This window comes from Siphateles boraxobius, unplaced genomic scaffold, assembly GCF_051911475.1.
Source record: "Siphateles boraxobius isolate OS27281-9 unplaced genomic scaffold, OSU_SipBor_1 123, whole genome shotgun sequence".
NCBI classification, from domain to species: Eukaryota; Metazoa; Chordata; class Actinopteri; order Cypriniformes; family Leuciscidae; genus Siphateles; species Siphateles boraxobius.
Genome location: NW_027508726.1, coordinates 404,230 through 423,016, shown reverse-complemented (window position 1 = coordinate 423,016; position 18,787 = coordinate 404,230). Strand labels below are relative to the sequence as shown.

The 18,787-nt window shown below is 35.5% G+C and overlaps 1 protein-coding gene across 1 annotated transcript; it reads right to left on the bottom strand.

Moving 5' to 3' along the window:
* Positions 1-1,798: 1,798 nt before the first annotated feature.
* fnta (farnesyltransferase, CAAX box, subunit alpha) lies at positions 1,799-18,499 on the bottom strand. Its single transcript, XM_077224322.1, has 9 exons — positions 18,266-18,499; positions 17,077-17,162; positions 16,167-16,281; positions 15,417-15,521; positions 14,687-14,813; positions 14,000-14,148; positions 10,908-10,970; positions 9,851-10,028; positions 1,799-2,428 (listed from the first exon to the last, which is right to left on the bottom strand). The coding sequence occupies exons 1-9, from the start codon at positions 18,397-18,399 to the stop codon at positions 2,264-2,266; spliced, it is 1,122 nt and encodes a 373-aa protein (XP_077080437.1). The 5' UTR covers positions 18,400-18,499; the 3' UTR covers positions 1,799-2,263.
* Positions 18,500-18,787: the final 288 nt, after the last annotated feature.

Below are 18,787 nucleotides of genomic sequence, written 5' to 3'. Positions count from 1 at the left end.
CTACCCCAAAAAAGGAGACCTAAAAACAAAAAAAACAAAAAGAAATACCCTAAAAAAAGTAGACATAAAAACAAAAAGAAATTTGAAATACCCTTAAAAAAAGTAGACCTAAAAACTAAAGAAATTAGAAATGCCCCCAAAAAAGTAGACCTAAAAACAAAAAAATTTGAAATACCCTAAAAAAAAGTAGACCTAAAAAATAAAAAAATTAGAAATACACTAAAAAAGTAGACCTAAAAAATAAAAAAATTAGAAATACACTAAAAAAGTAGACCTAAAAACTAAAAAAATTAGAAATGCCCCCCAAAAAGTAGACCTAAAAGCTAACAAATTTAGAAATACCCTACAAAAAGTAGACCTAAAAACAAAAAGAAATTTGAAATACCCTAAAAAAAGTAGACCTAAAAAACTTAAAAATTAGAAATACCCCCAAAAAGTAGACCTAAAAACGAAAATAAATAAATAAAATAGAAATAGTCTAAAAAAGTAGACCTAAAAACTAAAGAAATTAGAAATGCCCCCAAAAAAGTAGACCTAAAAACTAACAAATTTAGAAATACCCTAAAAAAAGTAGACCTAAAACAAAAAAATTATAAATACCCTAAAAAAAGTAGACCTAAAAACTAAAAAAAATTAAATACCCTAAAAAAAAGTAGACCTAAAAACTAAAAAAAATTGAAATACCCTAAAAAAAAAAAGTAGACCTAAAAACTTACAAATTTAGAAATACACTAAAAAAAGTAGACCTAACTAAAATAAAATAAAAATACCCTAAAAAAAAAAGTAGACCTAAAAACTTACAAATTTAGAAATACACTAAAAAAAGTAGACCTAACTAAAATAAAATAAAAATACCCTAAAAAAAAGTAAACCTAAAAACAAAAAAAAGTAAACCTAAAAAATACCCTAAAAAAGTAGAAATACCCATCACTAAAAGCCATAAAGGACAGGCTTTCTCACACCTGTAGTGCCCTCACAGCAAAAGCTGCTCTTGACACTTGAATGAGTGTTAAACCTTTTTAAAAATGATGTTTTAGAATGATTAGGATTTTCTATAATCTTGATATCATACACAAACAGATATTTTACATGAACAAAAGTAGGCTTTACAACCAGAGATGTAAATGCTGTAAGGAACGTTTGGACGGCGTTCTTTCGGCCGCGTCGCTGGAAATGATGATTCTTGGTAAAAACAAATGACTTTAGTTCTGTTCAAACCGCTGTCAGGATGAACAGCTTTACGAACCGTTCATTTATTGGACAACGGTTATGATCTTTGCCCAGTACCACTGCTTAATCGTGTGAATTAACTGTGTGAACTTTAACCTTTCAGTCTTTCCTTGATAAAATCAGTGTTTAAGGCTAAAATTAAAGTTGTAGTCGGCTTATTAAACATTACCAGCGTTAGACACTCAAATGCACCGTTAAAAAGTTTGCAGTCAGTAAGGTTTTTTTTTTAAATGTTTTTGAAAGAAGTTTTGTTTATAATAATAATGTTTTTCCCCAGGATTTTTTGCTGCACAGAAAGCATTTATTTTAAATAGAAATCTTTTAACATTAACATTATACAGTCTTACTGACCCCGAACTTTTGCACGTTAGCGTACATCCTAAAGTAATTTTTTTTAGTGTAGGGTTAGCAATGTATAAAATTAATTTTCCAAAAGCTTAGGCGTTATGTTAGTTGTCTGCTAAAAATATTGAAATCTGTCCATAAATCAAACACTACAGGCACACATGAAAACACTTTCAGATCCACATTTCAACCAGGAAATGCAAAAATGCAAGACAAATAAAAATTAAAGTCATTCAGCTTTAGCATTAATTATTATTATTTCTGAACATAAAAAATGCACGTACAGTCAGTCTGAGCAGAGTTTGGTAACACAGATCAGAAGATGCTTTGGCAAGAGAAGCTTCTGACTACACCTGAAGCATGTCAGTTATGTATTTGCTTTGATAAATGACACTTTTGACCTCTGAAAAGATAAATGCTAGTCTAAAACATGAGTATGAATTGCTGAAACTCCCAGGGTTCACTTCATTCACTGCAAGGCGAGTGTACAGATCACTCTCAGAGTGTTTAAGCTTATGGCTACTTGGAGTTTAACGCCGTTCTGACTTGCAAGCACTGCTGTTAAAGCCTGGCTGTACACACACACACACACACACACACACACACATACACACACAGATAAAGAGTCCATCATGTCTCAGTGTTTCTTCTTCCTCCTCTCAGCATGTGTCCAGGTGTGTGTTTCTCCTCAGGGGTCGATGGGCTCACCGTCGAGATGCTGGGACGAGGGAGGAGGCGGGGCTAAAGAGGAGGGGGCGGAGTCACTCCAGCCATACGCGTTCTGGAGAGATCGGGACACGTAATCCCAGTATTCCCTTCGAATGGTGTCCTCCTCGGCCAGGAACTTACAAAGCTAAAACACACAAGCAAGATCAAGGCTCTTTATCAGACAGAGACGCATCAGGACACAAGAGCTATCAAATAAAAAATTCGAATTTCGAATATTCTTAAAAAAAAAAAAACCATCAGGATAATAGGGCTGTCAAAATTCGATACCTGATATTTATTTATTCATACTATTCAAAATACTGTAAATATGTTCATAATCTGTAAATGTTTATTCAGACAAAACCCAACTGTGACCAAATATTTTTATAGTATTTTCATATTTTTTTGTAGAATTTTATTTGTAGAATTTGTATTACTATGTTTCTTGTTGTATCTGTATTTGTATGTGTGCACTGGAAGCTTCAGTACCAAGGAAAATTCCTTGTGTGTGCAAGCACACTTGGCAATAAAGCTCTTTCTGATTCTGATTCGGTCAAATAAAAATGTGAATATTCCTCTAAAAAAAAAAAAATGAAAAAAATGCACATTCGATTTTTTGTTGTGTCAAGAGGCGCGCGAGACATGATGGCGTAATGACAAGGTGTGTTTTTGTTAGCTTATCCAATACAGCACGGTGCGCATGCTTTGTTAATTTGAGAAATGGCGGGAAAAGGCTTCATGCTGACGAAAACCCTCTCAGTTGGTGGCAAAAATCATGCAACGACATACTTGACCTCGGTCAGATCTGAGTGTGTGTTCATCAGCGGAAAACATGGTCAACAGAAAGCGCTCGGCACTCGCTCAGATCGAGCTAAGCGTCTGGTGTTTTTGACGAACAATATGTAGATGTAGCGAGTAGAAGTGGAGTGTTTCTGAATGGCAGTTTGCTATTTTGTGTTCATGTAGCACATTATGTTGTCAGATCGTGTTTTATGCAGTTTTATGCACTATTGTAACCTAATTTCCCTTGCATGCACATTAAGGAAATACTATTTTATTTAAGAACAATTGTTTCCAAAGTTAAATCTCTTTAAAAAGTGAATGTCATTTAATTTCAATAAAACATGCAATGCTTGATTTGGTTTATATTTGCTTATTGCGCTCGCTTGCGCCCTCTTGTGGGCATATGAGACTTTTTTAAAGTATTGCTTTTAGAATTAGAATATAATTAGAATTTGGCTAATATTTAAGTCGTCACCTTTATTTATATAGCGCTTTTTACAATACAGATTGTTTCAAAGCAGCTTTACAGAGATAACAGGAAAATAATGCAACAGCGTTTGTTGAAAATAGCATCACAGTCGTGATGTTCAAGAAGATGTCTGACGAGAAGATTCAAGACAAATGGATTTTAAACGCCAAGACATTGCCTGAACACTGTACATGTTTCAAACGGTGTAAAACAACAGGGGAATAAAGTCTAAATGCAGCTCTGACATTTTCCCATGTAACGAGCTTCTGCGTGCGAGAACCGACGGCTCCAGTTCAGACTTTATGAAAGGAAATCTGCTGGTTATGCTCATCAATATTCTGCACTTCACAGTCTCACGGAAAGGTCAGAAGTCTGAGTTCTCAAGCTAGACCTGATGAGGAATTCTATAGAAACATGAGCAGAATCCTTTCAAGAATTGTGAAGCTTCCACTATAGAACCCCTCAGAACCATTTTAGAACTATTCTGAGAGTTCCACTGTAGAAAGCATCACAAATATTATATAACTATGTGATTTTCCGTAGGAGAACCCCTTATAACCATTATAGAACTGTTGTGAGGGTTCTACTGTAGAAACCATCATAAATATTCTATAACAATGTGAGGGTTGTACTATTGAACACCTCAGAACTGTTTTAGACCTATTCTGAGGGTTCCATTATAGAAACAATCAAGAATATTCTATAACACGATGAGGGTTTCAGAGAGGAACCGCTCATAACCATTCTAGAAATGTTGTGAGGGTTCAGAAGCCATCACAAATATTCTAGAACCGTGTGAGGTTTCCACTATTGAACCCCTCAGAACAACGCTAGAACAGTTCTGGGAGTTCCACGTTAGAAACCATCACAAATATTCTAGAACCATGCAAGGTCTCAGTATAGAACCCTTCCTCAGAACTATTCTGAGGTTTCCACTATAGAAAGCATCACAAATATTCTATAACTGTGTGTTGGTTCCACAAAAGAACCATTTAAGACCTGTTGTGAGGGTTCTACTGTAGAAACCATCACACATATTTTAGAACAGTGAGAGGTTTCAACTATAGAACCCCTCAGAACCGTTTTAGAACTTTTTTGAGAGTTCCACTGTAGAAACCATCACAATCATTCTAGAACAGTGTGACGTTTCCACATTAGAACCCCTGAGAACTATTCTGAGGGTTCTAAAGCCATCACAAATATTCTAGAACCGTGTGAGGTTTTAACAGCAGAACCCCTCAGAACCATTCTAGAACTGTTCTGAGAGTTGCACTGAAGAAACCATCAGAAATTCTCTAGTGCGGTTTCAGTAGAAACCATCAGAAACATTCTAGGACTGTGTGAGGTTTTCACAGTAGAACCCCTCAGAACCAGTTGTAGAACTATTCTAAGAGTTTCACTGTAGCAACATCACAAACATTCTAGAACTATGTGAGGGTTCCACAAAAGAACCATTCTAGAACGGTTTAAGGTTTACATCAAATAATCGTTTAAAACCTTTCTAGAACTATGTGAGATAGTGTTCCATACTACAAGCTCTCAGAAACATTCTAGAACTGCTTGCGGGTTACAACAAATAATCTTTTAGAACCATTCTAAAACTGTGAGAGTTCAAATGTCCAATTCTTTAGAATCATGAAAAATCCTTTCTACATCCACTACAACTGAGAACTTTATGATAGATTCTGTTCTGATCCAATCTAGAACTGAGTGTTCCAAAATAAAATTGGTTCTAGAATCACGTGAGGACTTTATGATAGATTCTATTCTGATCCAAACTAGAACTGAGTGTGTTCCAAAATAAAATTGGTTCTAGAATCACGTGAGGACTTTATGATAGATTCTATTCTGATCCAATCTAGAACTGAGTGTTCCAAAATAAATTTGGTTCTAGAATCACGTGAGGACTTTATGATAGATTCTATTCTGATCCAATCTAGAACTGAGTGTGTTCCAAAATAAAATTGGTTCTAGAATCACGTGAGGAATTTATGATAGATTCTATTCTGATCCAATCTAGAACTGAGTGCTCCAAAATAAAATTGGTTCTAGAATTACGTGAGGACTTTATGATAGATTCTGTTCTGATCCAATCTAGAACCGAGTGCTCCGAAATAAAATTGGTTCTAGAATCACGTGATGACTTTATAATAGATTCTGTTATGATCCAATCTAGAACTGAGTGTTCCAAAATAAAATTGGTTCTAGAATCACGTGAGGACTTTATGATAGATTCTGTTATGATCCAATCTAGAACTAAGTGTTCCAAAATAAAATTGGTTCTAGAATCACGTGAGGACTTTATGATAGATTCTATTCTGATCCAATCTAGAACTGAGTGCTCCAAAATAAAATTGGTTCTAGAATCACGTGAGGACTTTACGATAGATTCTATTCTGATCCAATCTAGAACTGAGTGTTCCAAAATAAATTTGGTTCTAGAATGACATGAGGACTTTATGATAGATTCTGTTATGATCCAATCTAAAATGAGTGTTCCAAAATAAAATTGGTTCTAGAATCACGTGAGGACTTTATGATAGATTCTATTCTGATCCAATCTAAAACTGAGTGTTCCAAAATAAAATTGGTTCTAGAATCACGTGAGGACTTTATATTAGATTCTATTCTGCTGATCCAATCTAGAACTGAGTGCTCCGAAATAAACTGGTTCTAGAATCACGTGAGGACTTTATAATAGATTCTGTTCTGATCCAATCTAGAACTGAGTGTTCCAAAATAAAATTGGTTCCAGAATTACGTGAGGACTTTATGATAGATTCTGTTATGATCCAATCTAGAACTAAGTGTTCCAAAATAAAATTGGTTCTAGAATCACGTGAGGACTTTATGATAGATTCTATTCTGATCCAATCTAGAACTGAGTGCTCCAAAATAAAATTGGTTCTAGAATCACGTGAGGACTTTATGATAGATTCTATTCTGATCCAATCTAGAACTGAGTGCTCCAAAATAAAATTGGTTCTAGAATCACGTGAGGACTTTATGATAGATTCTGTTATGATCCAATCTAGAACTAAGTGTTCCAAAATAAAATTGGTTCTAGAATCACGTGAGGACTTTATGATAGATTCTGTTATGATCCAATCTAGAACTGAGTGTTCCAAAATAAAACAGGTTCTAGAATCACGTGAGGACTTTATGATAGATTCTGTTCTGATCCAATCTAAAACTGAGGGCTCCGAAATAAAATTGGTTCTAGAATCACCTGAGGACTTTATGATAGATTCTATTCTGATCCAATCTAGAACTGAGTGTTCCAAAATAAAATTGGTTCTAGAATCACGTGAGGACTTTATGATAGATTCTACTCTGCTGATACAATCTAAAACTGAGTGCTCCAAAATAAAATTGGTTCTAGAATCACGTGAGGAGTTTATGATAGATTTTGTTCTGATCCAATATAGAACTGAGTGCTCCAAAATAAAATTGGTTCTAGAATCACGTGAGGACTCAGAGAATACAGTTCTAGAACTATGCAATTCACTTTAAAAGTTAAAATTTTTTGTCTCGGCACAGAAGAACTACACATTTCATATCCGTGGACATTTTTCCTCTGAACGCTTTCATATTCCTCATCTCATATACTTGTGAGGGTGACGGAAGCTGAAAGGTTGAACCAGTTTTTTTAAACAAATACACATGGCCTCAATTTCAAAACAGAAAATCATTTTCGACTCCATCATGATCATCATTGTGGCTCAGGATGAGAAACGCACAGAAAAGAAATCTCATTAACCTCAACATCCGCACGTTTGCACAGGAAAACACAAGGCCTGTCACGGAGAAATACTCAAGAGACGAATAATATTTTCTCTTTTTTGATTTCCCTCCTTCATGGTTCAGACAAGCTCTTTGTTGTGCAAAGGCAGCCATGTAATGTTTTATATGCATTTAGTTTGATATGAAACCATAGATCAATAATTAATTAACATCTATTAAAGTTGTGTAGAGTTAATATTTAAAGACAAGAGCTTTCAGCTAAAAACAGAATTTCAAAAGTCTCTAATTACCCAAATCACTGGACGTGGAAGATGTCTATTGTTTTGTACGAACCGACAAACTGTGAAATATTCAACAGATTCTATAAAATATAGATATCTGTGAGTGAACCTGAACGCTACAAGAGAAGAAATATAATTACTACACCAATTCTATTATGAAGCGCTTTACATGTAACATGGGCTAATTAATATTAATGATGAAAAACTCAGCATTTGATAGTGTTATAAATCGCTCCTAAACGGAGTTCATCAGTTCTTAAAGTAACGTTGTTTTGTAAAAAACCCCAAAAATGTACGTTTTGCAAAGTTTTATAACAGCAGTTTTGCATCAATTACACGCTTTGACGATTATTCAACGATTTAAAACAATAAATATGTTGCCATTTACTCACAAAAGTAAACTAATATCAGCATTAGGGCTGTCACTTTACGTTCGAAAATCGACTGCATAATCGATCGGAACAACCAACACAAGTTTCGAAAACAAAAATAGGGAATCGATTTTAACTGCCTTTTTTTTTGTTTTGTTTTACCAAAAATGTGTTTTAGGTAGACAGATCAATACAGTACAAAGAACATGTATGATGTTGGAAAATAACAATGTATTTTCTGTTAACCAAATGCTTTTTAATATTCGCTATTACTTCAGTGCAAGTGAACAAGCGCGCCGTTATTTGTTCCTTAGTAACGTGTGTGTTCAAGCAAGCCAGAAATGCGCAGATTCTGCGCAATACGCTGTATTTAATATATCATGAGGACTCACGAGTTGCGTATTTGCGCTAAATCCACGCAGATTTGGCTTACACGAACTTCCCCAGCAAAGCGAGTAAACATAGAAACACGCCAAATTGGCTCGTGATATGACAGCGTTACCCGCCAAAGTTCATTTTTATCCGAATTTGGCGGACGTTAATTTCAATCCTTGAATGTTGCACTCCTGTTTGTCATTGTGCAAAAAACTTCACGCCAATAAATCATCAGAAATATTGCTGACTTGTGCAAGCGCCCTCTTTACGTTCGTCCTAATGCCTGTTAGTTGTCCGTGGATTTGCCAATATTTGGTGTTGAAAATGGAAACGTCTTTAGACATGGAAAAATCGATTTTACAATCGGTTCAATGAACACATAAGTCTCAAAAATCGAACAGGATTTTTTCACAAAAGTGACAGCCCTAATCAGCATTTGGGTATATTCTGAATATGCATGTGTGAAGTAAATTAATTTAATAACACAGATGGCATATGACTGCATACAAGAGAGTAGCCGGGATAAAAATAGCATTTTTGATTACTTGTCTACTGGTATATCCAAACCTATGAACACTATATTTTATTTAAATAAAGGCTTAATAACAGGGTTCGTATAGATGCTTTAAAAAGACTTTAAGTACTTCTTTTTGGTTTTCAAGGACTACAATCAGAGATCGCACTTATCAAACAATGTCTTTAGAATTTTTTTTAACTCAAATTACAGATATAAGGTATCCAAAATACAACATTTTTAATAATATATATTAAATACAAAATGTATAATGGATATTATTGTTCAATAAAAAATATTTTATATTATAATGTTGGCGTATTTTGTATCGAGAAAAGGTCTGATAGGGGTTTATCAGACGGGCTGCAGTTTAATTTAGCATGAAAATATTGTATTTGTGCTTTTTCGAAGAAAATATACAAGTATAAAGACATTAAATAAACCATCCACCTTCAAAAAACAAACAAAAGCTTGGCTTATACAGCAGGAACAGTGTGATCATGCCATGTGAAATGTATATCTGTGTGTATGTGAGGTGTGCATCTGTGTGAGTTTGAGTGAATGTGTTTATTTACTATACTAACTTTTATTGGTGCTAGCTGGTTTCTGGACATTTTATTGTACTCACTGTACATTTTTATTCTTTCATTATCGTAACTGTTAAAAGCCCTTCTAGGGACAGGTGTTGCGAATTAGCCATGGCTATAAACACTGTGATAGAGGCATTGGATTGTTTCTTAAGTAATAATCTATGTTTTTTCTTTGTATCTGTCCCTATTCAAATAAACAACAAATAAAAAAAAAAAACGAATGAAATTTCATATATATATATATATTGTTTTTAAATAAGTCAAGCACTTTTCAAGTACCTCTATTGTAAATATGGATGTTTTCAAGTGATTTCCAGGACTTAAAAAAAAAATATAAAGTACTTTTAGCACCTAGAACCCTGTAATAAGGATCTGAATGGTAAAATGATGTTCATGTAAACATGGCCGTTGTTTTCTGCATGTGTGACGTCCCAGCTCACCTCCAAGGCCTTGTTGAGCGTCTCTCGCTGGTCGTGGCTGGAGTTGTTGGTCTCCAGAGCGTCTTCGTAGAGGTCGACCAGGAAGGCGGTGAGATATGGAGAACTGCACGAGTCCTGAAGCGCGGTCACTTGCTCCAGAAGTCCAGGATACGAGGACAAACCAACATCCTGGAGGATCCTGAGTCACAGAACCCACACGTACATAAAATATCATCTACACATATATTTTGTCTGTTTGTTTGTTTTATTATTTATATACAATGTTAATGCTTTGGCAACATTGTGATCCACAGTCATGCTAATGAACCTCATTTGAAATTGAAATTAATCATGATCCTCTGAGATAAACACTGTACACATCTAAATAAATATGCAATGTTTAAAACTGTTATTTATTTATTTATTTAAAAGTATGAACAACAGTAATAGTGACGGATCTTTTAAAGGTCCCATATTGTCAAAACTGAATGTCCTGGCTGTGTTCATGATATCAGAGGTCTCGGCTCTATGAAAATACCATATAAGTTTCAAAACAGTCGATCCACAGACAAACGCACACAGTCTGCATAAAGTAGCTGTGCTTTTCACGAGCCGTAGGGACTTCTGTATAATTGTGATGTCAGAACTACTCAGTCCCGCCTCCAGTCTCCGCCCCCACCAATGGGGGGTCACTCAGAAAACAACAGGCCAATCAGAAGAGAGGCTCATGAATATTAAGTAGACAGGGCAAAATCAAGCTGTTCTTGGCAGAGCTCCTGAGAAAGCAGCTGTAAACATATATTGAGATGGTTTTTGGTACTTATACCGCAAATATATATTCTTAAGGACGTCAAAACCTAAAATAAAACTTCAGAAAGTTGTACAATATGGGACCTTTAATGATCCATGTTATGTTTTGTGTCCATATATTCTTCAGGCTCTTCAGTGTAAACTGTGTTTGTCGTCTTCTGTTACTAGTGAGCATGTGCCATCTGCTGGTATATGTTTGAAATGTACTGTATGTTTGAAAGAGAAATTAGATCTTAATCAGATGTTTATATCTATTTGCAGCTCTCACCCTTTTAAATAGTTCCAAGCGCTCTCGTTGTGAGGAGCTTTCTTTATTTGTTTCAGTGTGTACCTAAAGAGAGAGAGAGAGAGAGAACACTTTATTAAATAATTTAAAAACAATTAATAAACATACACTTTACTCAAGGCATTTAATTAAAAGCAAAAATTAATTCATCATCCTTATCAAAGCACAACATTTCTTTATAATTCCATACATTTTTTTAATTCCTCAATATTCTTCATTGTTTTATAAAATATGAGAGAGGGGCATTGCATGGGTAATTGGTCATCATTACTAGCCAATAACAAATAATAGTCTTTAAATGTGAATTCTAAATAAATAAAAAATAGTTTTGAAAGCAGGTAAAATCAAATAAACATTCACAGGTTTCAGTATTAGTTTGGAGAGTAACCACACTTGTGTGTTCTTCAAACAAGCAGCTTAAGTTATTCATATGAGCAGCGACACTAATGATCCATTTCATATCATATAAATCTTTGTTAACCTTCATGAAAGGCATTATAAAGCGTTAACGACGGTATATAGTAAAAAATATATATAGATTTCATTTCCTTTTGAAACAAGGACAAAATAAGTTTAAACATCTCATTATTGTATTTTTTTAGATGCATCAAGTTATTGAATAATCACTCTTAAATCTGCTTAAAGCAAAACTTCGAAACTCTAAAAAAAAAAAACGTGAATCCAAACAAAAATTAGTTGTGACCATGGGTAGTTTTACACAATAATTTTTTTAAGTTATCAGACAAGCAGCTTTAAGGGATTTATGCAAGCGGCACAACGATTGATTCGTTTCATGATATTAATTTTTGCATTGTAAAAACTGGAAATTGGTAGTGACTGTATTTATGAATCATTAAATCTGCAATCAAATTACCTCATCTTTTGCAGGCCAAACTGACTGCATCCACACAAGCAGCGTGCATATGATAGGTTGTGTGTAGAGTCTGCTGCCTTAGCCAATCAAACTACATTACTGCTGTTCTCGACAATGTACTTTTGTAAAAGTTGGGTTTTAGCACTTATAGCATTAAGAACACATATAGACACAGGCTGTGCATAGAGATCGATTTAAGACTCAAACTCCCTTCGATACAAAAACACCCTGAATGAGTTCTTGTTATTAATGTTGATAATACGAGCAAAACCGACCGATTATCCACACGATTCCAAATGTGAAGTTGATTTTACACAACAGTTCAACAAACACAAAAGGTATCAATAAGTGATGCACATTTTAAACAATATTTTTTGCTCTATTTCACAAAAAAATAGTTTCAATGAAAGCCACAGCAGAACTTTTGTGCATCTCCAAACAACGTACATTTAGTCAAAGAATCTGCGGCTTTGAACGAATCAGGAGAGTCGATGGCTACGTTTACACACAACCAAATAATCTGATAGTAATGAGATTGGCGGCTCAGTCGGACTGAAAAGCCTTCATGTAAACACTTTAATCGATCGGATTGAAAGGTCCTTTTCTAATCCGGTCGAGAGAACATGTAAACACGTGATCGGATTGAAAACCGAAACTGAAAGGACTGCGCATGTGCAATGAAGTAGAACTAGCGTAATGGCGTATGACGCGCTGAACGAGCTGTTCTTCTGTGTCATATAAATGAGTGTCCCGTATTTCTAAAATTCTCCTTTCACTCTGAAATGGAGCAGGACAACGTCCCACCAGTCCTTGTTTCAGATTTATCCACAGACGACTGGTTTATGGCATTATTACTGCGTGATCAATATAAGTTCATATGCTCATTTACGTCAAATTATGACCAGAAATGGATAAATATTAAGTCTGCTGTTTAAAACAAATAAAGAAACAATGTAAGAGAGTTATGCACAAACAGCAGGAAACTGTATATTCGTGCAGTGTGCGCATGTCAATAATATATATTCCGATTTGAAGCTTGTGACGTATAAACGCGCACATCACCGGATCACACTTTTAGCGTTCATGTAAACACTACATCCGGATTCATCAATCGGAGTGAATTCAGTCCGACTGAAATAAAAGTTGTGCATGTAAACGTAGCCAATGATTCATGACTCATTCATAAACACAGTCAGCCACTTAATTCGTTACTGAATGAATGTATGAATGACTCGATGACTCACTCATTAAGATTGCCAACTACAGTTGGCTTTAGTTTAACATTTGAAAGTATCACTTCATTATTTAATGATGCCACCTGTGAACAGCATTAAACTGTGTGTAAATACATTTAAATGCAGCTTGTGCCACTGCAGTGCAAAGATGGCTTATGTTGATACTGATTTCATTTGATTGAAATTACGGATTTAATTGAATCTATTGCTTTAATTATTGTATTAATAATTAAATTAATGGAATTTTGACCCAAAACATGACATACATTTAATAGGGTTAGAAAAACTCAATAATAATGTTATAATACATATTTAATGACAATGTTTCTACTTGTTTGTTTTTAAATATAAACATTTAAATGATGTTTGTCATAAAAAATGATGGATTTATTCAAACATACATTAAATATCTTCCAACATACCTTCTGATGTTCACTCATGTTTATTTTGTGCTGTAACTAGTTGTAAAGCGGAAGAGATGATCGGTTCACGTGCCGCTTTGCTTGATCTGAGGCACATTAAAGAGCCACAAAACGCTATTCATTGTTTGAATTTTGTAAAACAACTGAGCTAAGAAGTAACAGAGCACATTTTAAAGCTTTAAACATTTAAAACAAGCTTTTTGTGGTTTATTGGATGGAAGCGCTACAAAATTTTTCTTTAATCAACTGAAAACAGCTTAGACTGAAAGATTGATTCTTAGGGATTTAAGAATCGATATCGGTTGTTAAAAACGAGAATCGATTAAAATAGAGAAATCAATATTTTTAACCCAGCCCTAGTATGTATTGAAAAAAAATATAATTTTTTCAGATGTATCACAAGTTGGTGAATAATCATTCTCAAAACTGATTATTGAAAGCCTCTGAACCAAAACAAAAATGATTTGTAACCATTGGTATTTTTGCGCAAGAATTTGATCTTTGAGCAAAAAGGTTGTGGTTTTGTGAATGATTAAGACTCACTGCACTTCTCTGTCGAGGACAGCAGGGTCGGAGTATCCGCTGGTGTGACTGATGACGAAGTGTCTCTGATTCCAGGCCGAGTTATTCCTCACGTCCTCCTCTAACAGATCCTCCACATACTCCAGCTCTCCATCCCACAGCTTATACTCCTGTGACACACACACTCAGACCATGAACATCGATGTAGTGTTGTCAAAAGCACCGATTTTGGAGAACTTTTTAATTTTTTTTAAAATGTGACGCTTTGAGTGCCGTTTAGCGGAATCATAAACACCTCTGATTGGCCGTTGTGTTCACAAGCTCTTCTGATATGTCTGTGATTGGCTACAATGATCAATGCACAAGTGTTTGAAAGTTTTTTTAAAAACGGGAGAGAAGCCACAGTATATCAGCAACAGCGGACCGAACGCTCCCGTGTGTATCTGTGTAAGTGTCGCAGAAGAGCGTCTTTGGAGTATATTTACAATGTTTTTGAAGCACTGATCATTGTAGCCGATCACAGACATATCCGATAAGCTCGTGAACACAATGGCCAATCAGAGGTGTTTATGATTCCGCTCAACAGCGCTCAAAGCGTCACATTTTTCAAATTTCAGTATCGACTTGGTACCGAAGTCGGTGCTTTTGACAACACTACATGCATGCAGATCAACAGTTTACACGCCACATGAGGCAGTGAATCTGTACCTGGATGACCCACTGTCTGTGTTGCCACGCGTGGTAATTCTTCGCATCTTGACTGAGAATTTCTGCAACAAACTGCAGCTCATCCGATGTGTCGTTCAGCCACTCCACCACCATCCGCCTGTGATGCCTGCACAAATTGTTTAATAAATAATAATTATTTCACTTTGTTGCGGCTCCTCTCTTCCCAGTCTGTCAGTAACGCTCTGTTTACTTCCTGTCTCTATGAAGCCCCTCCTCCTGAAAAGCACACTGTGCTCTGATTGGTCGGCTGGATCAGCGCGTTGTGATTGGTCGAGCGCTTCGAGTGTGTTTGGGAAATGTCCCGCCCCTTCCCATAACCACCAGTTTAACACACTACTAACTAACTCCACCAGGCCCCGCCCCTTTATTCTGCGTATGAATTATTATAATGAGGAATATTGTGACGTGTTCGTTCCCGGGAGAAACTCAAGACTACAATGGAGGCGTTTCAGGAGTTCAGAAACTCTGATACTGATATAGAGAAGAACTGAGTGACTTTGCAGAGAAAATTATGTTTTTGAGTTCATAAAAAAACATTGTAAAAAAAAAACCAAAAAAACAGTGTGCTAGCATGTATGACAGATTATGCAAATTGCAAAACCAATGAAAACACATGTAAAACTGTAACATTAGTTATGCTTATAATTATTAGCGGTGTTTGCTGAGGAAAGCATCTCTATTTGCCAAACTTCATGTGAGGTGGACTTACCAAACCTGGTAGTTCTTGGGCTGATCTTCTATAATGGCCGTGATATACTTCATCTCTTCTCTCAGGTCTTTATCTAGAGCCTGCAGTAAAACTCTTCTGTAGTTCCTACAACACAATTTAACACAGGACTCAAATGTCTTGAACTTGCTTTGTAGCTTTTTGCAGTCAAAAGCAAGAAGGGGATTTGCTAATGTTTAAATCTGCAACGGTGCAGTCTGGGAAATGTGTTATAGGAAATAGTGCCTTAAATAAACACTTTCATTGAGCAAGGATTAAACGGATTAAAAGACATTTACATTGTCGCAAAAGATTCTATTCCAAATAAATGCTGTTTGTTTTAACTTTCTATTCATCAAAGAATCCTGAAAAATTAAACGCATGACAGTTTCCACACAATTATGAAGCAGCACAACTTTTTTCAACATTGATAATAATCATAAATGTTTCTTGAGCATCAAATCATCATATTATAGTGATTTCTGAAGGATCATGTGACACTGAAGACTGGAGTAATGATGCTGAAAATTCAGCTTTGACCACAGGAATAAATTACACTTTATTATATATTCACATTGAAAACAGCTGTTTTAAATTATAATAATATTTCAGAATTTTTACTGTATTTTCGATCAAATAAATGCAGCCTTTTTGACATTTTTGAATGGTATTGTATCAGGTTTGCCTTTAAAAGTGCACTGGGCTGTAATATATTTCACATTTATATGTTAATTTAAATATCAGTGGTCTCACCACACTGTGTAGTTGGCGGCGTTGAGCTCGATGGCTTCAGCGGTCAGTGCAAACGCTCGGTCACTTTTCTCATCGTTCTTCAGGAGCGCTCTGAACATGTCAAACACGTCTGTGACTGCAGATGACAAGACAAACCTTTAACATTTCATTCTCCCTGTGGTGAAAATCCAGCTTTTAATGTTGTTTATATGTCTATGTGGTGTTTTTAATATGCTTTAAGACAAACCATGTGACAAATTCATAAGTCGACAGCATTGCTGAGTATTTTCTGCTTAAAACTGCAGTGAACCAAAGACAGTCTCAAAAACACGCTTTGACATCGCTGGTGTTTCTGACGTCACAAACTACCTTGTAACCAATCAGATCAACGTGTGATCGTCAACGAGTGGATCTCTGAGTGAGTGGAGGCGGGGCTCATTTGCATATTCATAGAACCACGCATACTAATTGAGGCGAGGGTGTCGAGTTACATTCAAGATATTTTAAGGCATGAAGACATTTTTTTCAAGTAAAAAACTTTTAAAAATGTCATTTGATGATCAAAGATGAGTTTTAAGGGATAAAATGATTGATTATTACAGGGGGACTTTAACTAAACCAACAACTAACAGCATACAGTTAGCTAGTCATTATCACAAAATAAACCCTGACAGCATGATCGGGACTTGAACTGGACTGAAATAATTTATTTTGTGATGATTACGGCTCACATTACCACATTAATTGAATGACTACTTAAATAAATAAATGGAAATGAAAAAGAACAATGGACATAAATTGGGATTATTCAATAATGTGAGAAGAAAACGAGTGCGGAGTGATACGAGAGACATGAAAGAAACGGGACAGTGATAATGTGTGATACAAAAAAAAAAAAAAGAGCAAGCTTCATTGAATAAAAGGCACTTGCATTTCTCTGAATAAGCAATCTTCACCACAGGGTTTGGTCCATCGTCTTGAGGAACCGGTTCCAGATCCGCCCACTCTTTTCTGTCCCTAAAAGAACAAAACAAAGCATTCCTGGTAATCTCGAATCAGAATAAGTTCCTCTCGCAGCATCTCTTCTCTTCTCTGATGATGTGGGCGGGACAACCTGTCACTCACATGAGATCCACCAATAGCAAACCACAACCATCCAATCAATTCCCCACAGACAAAATCAAGCCCCGCCCACATTTGATCTTGTTCGACAAAATAGTTAATAATATTGGATGCATCCTCCTATGATTATCCCAATGTGCATCAGAAATATTGACTTTTCCAAATTAAATTCTGAACAATCCTAAGGCTTTCAAACACAAATTGCACCATTTCCTGAAAATCACCTTTTTATATGTTTTCTCATGTCTTGCATTGTATTTAGATATTAGGCTCTTTTAGTCCTACCTATTTATTTTGATTAAGTTCATATAAAATATCATAATCCTCTTCCGCAAGTTCTATTCAGAATCAGGAAGAAATGAAGAGAAGTGCCAGAGAACATCAGAAAACAGTTATGGTGGTCCGAATGAATCAATCAATAAAGAAAACGGTTCAATTGAAAAAAAAAATGGATTCAGGTCATTTGAATCCCTCAGAAAATGGGTAAAGTGACAGAGCACATAAAACAAGATTCAGCATCGAACACACTTCTTTAAGCTCAATTTGAAGGAAAATCTCGTGTGAATCAATTAAACTAACATCAGAAAACACTACTGTAAATCAGGATTAAAAGACTAATAGTCCTAATCTGGATTAAAAAGACTCATTCAGCCAAGAATTATAGGGACTCTTTTCAGATCATGTGAATCACTCAGAAAATGAGAAATGAACAGTTATTTTAGTGGTTGGAAACTGTTAACTTAGGATATATAAAACTTGCTCATGAGATTTGATAAAACTTTAACTCAGATCTTTTCAAAGCGTTGCTGATTCAGATCATTTAACTAATACAGCTCTCTGTACACTGATGTGCATTGATTGCATGTAACAAACTGTGTCATCTAAATGCTGACGTCCAACACAATAAAGAGAATGAGTAAATTAAACATCTGTAATGGAATTGATTAGCCGCACACTCTCATTCAGAGTTATCATGCTAAGCTAGCTGCTAAGCTCACCTGTAGAAGATATAACCTCCTTTAACAGGCTCCTCATACTCCATCTCTGCCTCGTCCACAATGTTCTCCTCTTCCACTCCGTCCTCCTCCAAACTCTCCGCCACGGAGTTGGACATTTCTTCAACTGAGGACATTGCAGAAAACTGCCCCTTGCTAATGCTAACAGTGCAGAATGAGGGCTATGGGAGATGACAGAAGCGTGAAGGCAGAGACACGCCAGATCGATACGCTTTCAAAATAAAAGCATGAGCTAGAACGCTGTAAAAATAAAAGCCAAGATGTGAGAACGGTTTCAAAATAAAAGACTGATAAAGCCTTTCAAAATAAAAGACTGATGAAGACGCTATCAAAATAAAAGACTGACGAAGACGCTATCAAAATAAAAGTCCGAACTAGACAAAGTCTGGTACAACATCTGGCCCATTTCCATCACATAGGAAATTGAAAAAAACATGCTTTGTAAATCACAATGACATTAAAAAGTCATAATTATTCCACATTAAGTCATATTTTTAAGATGAA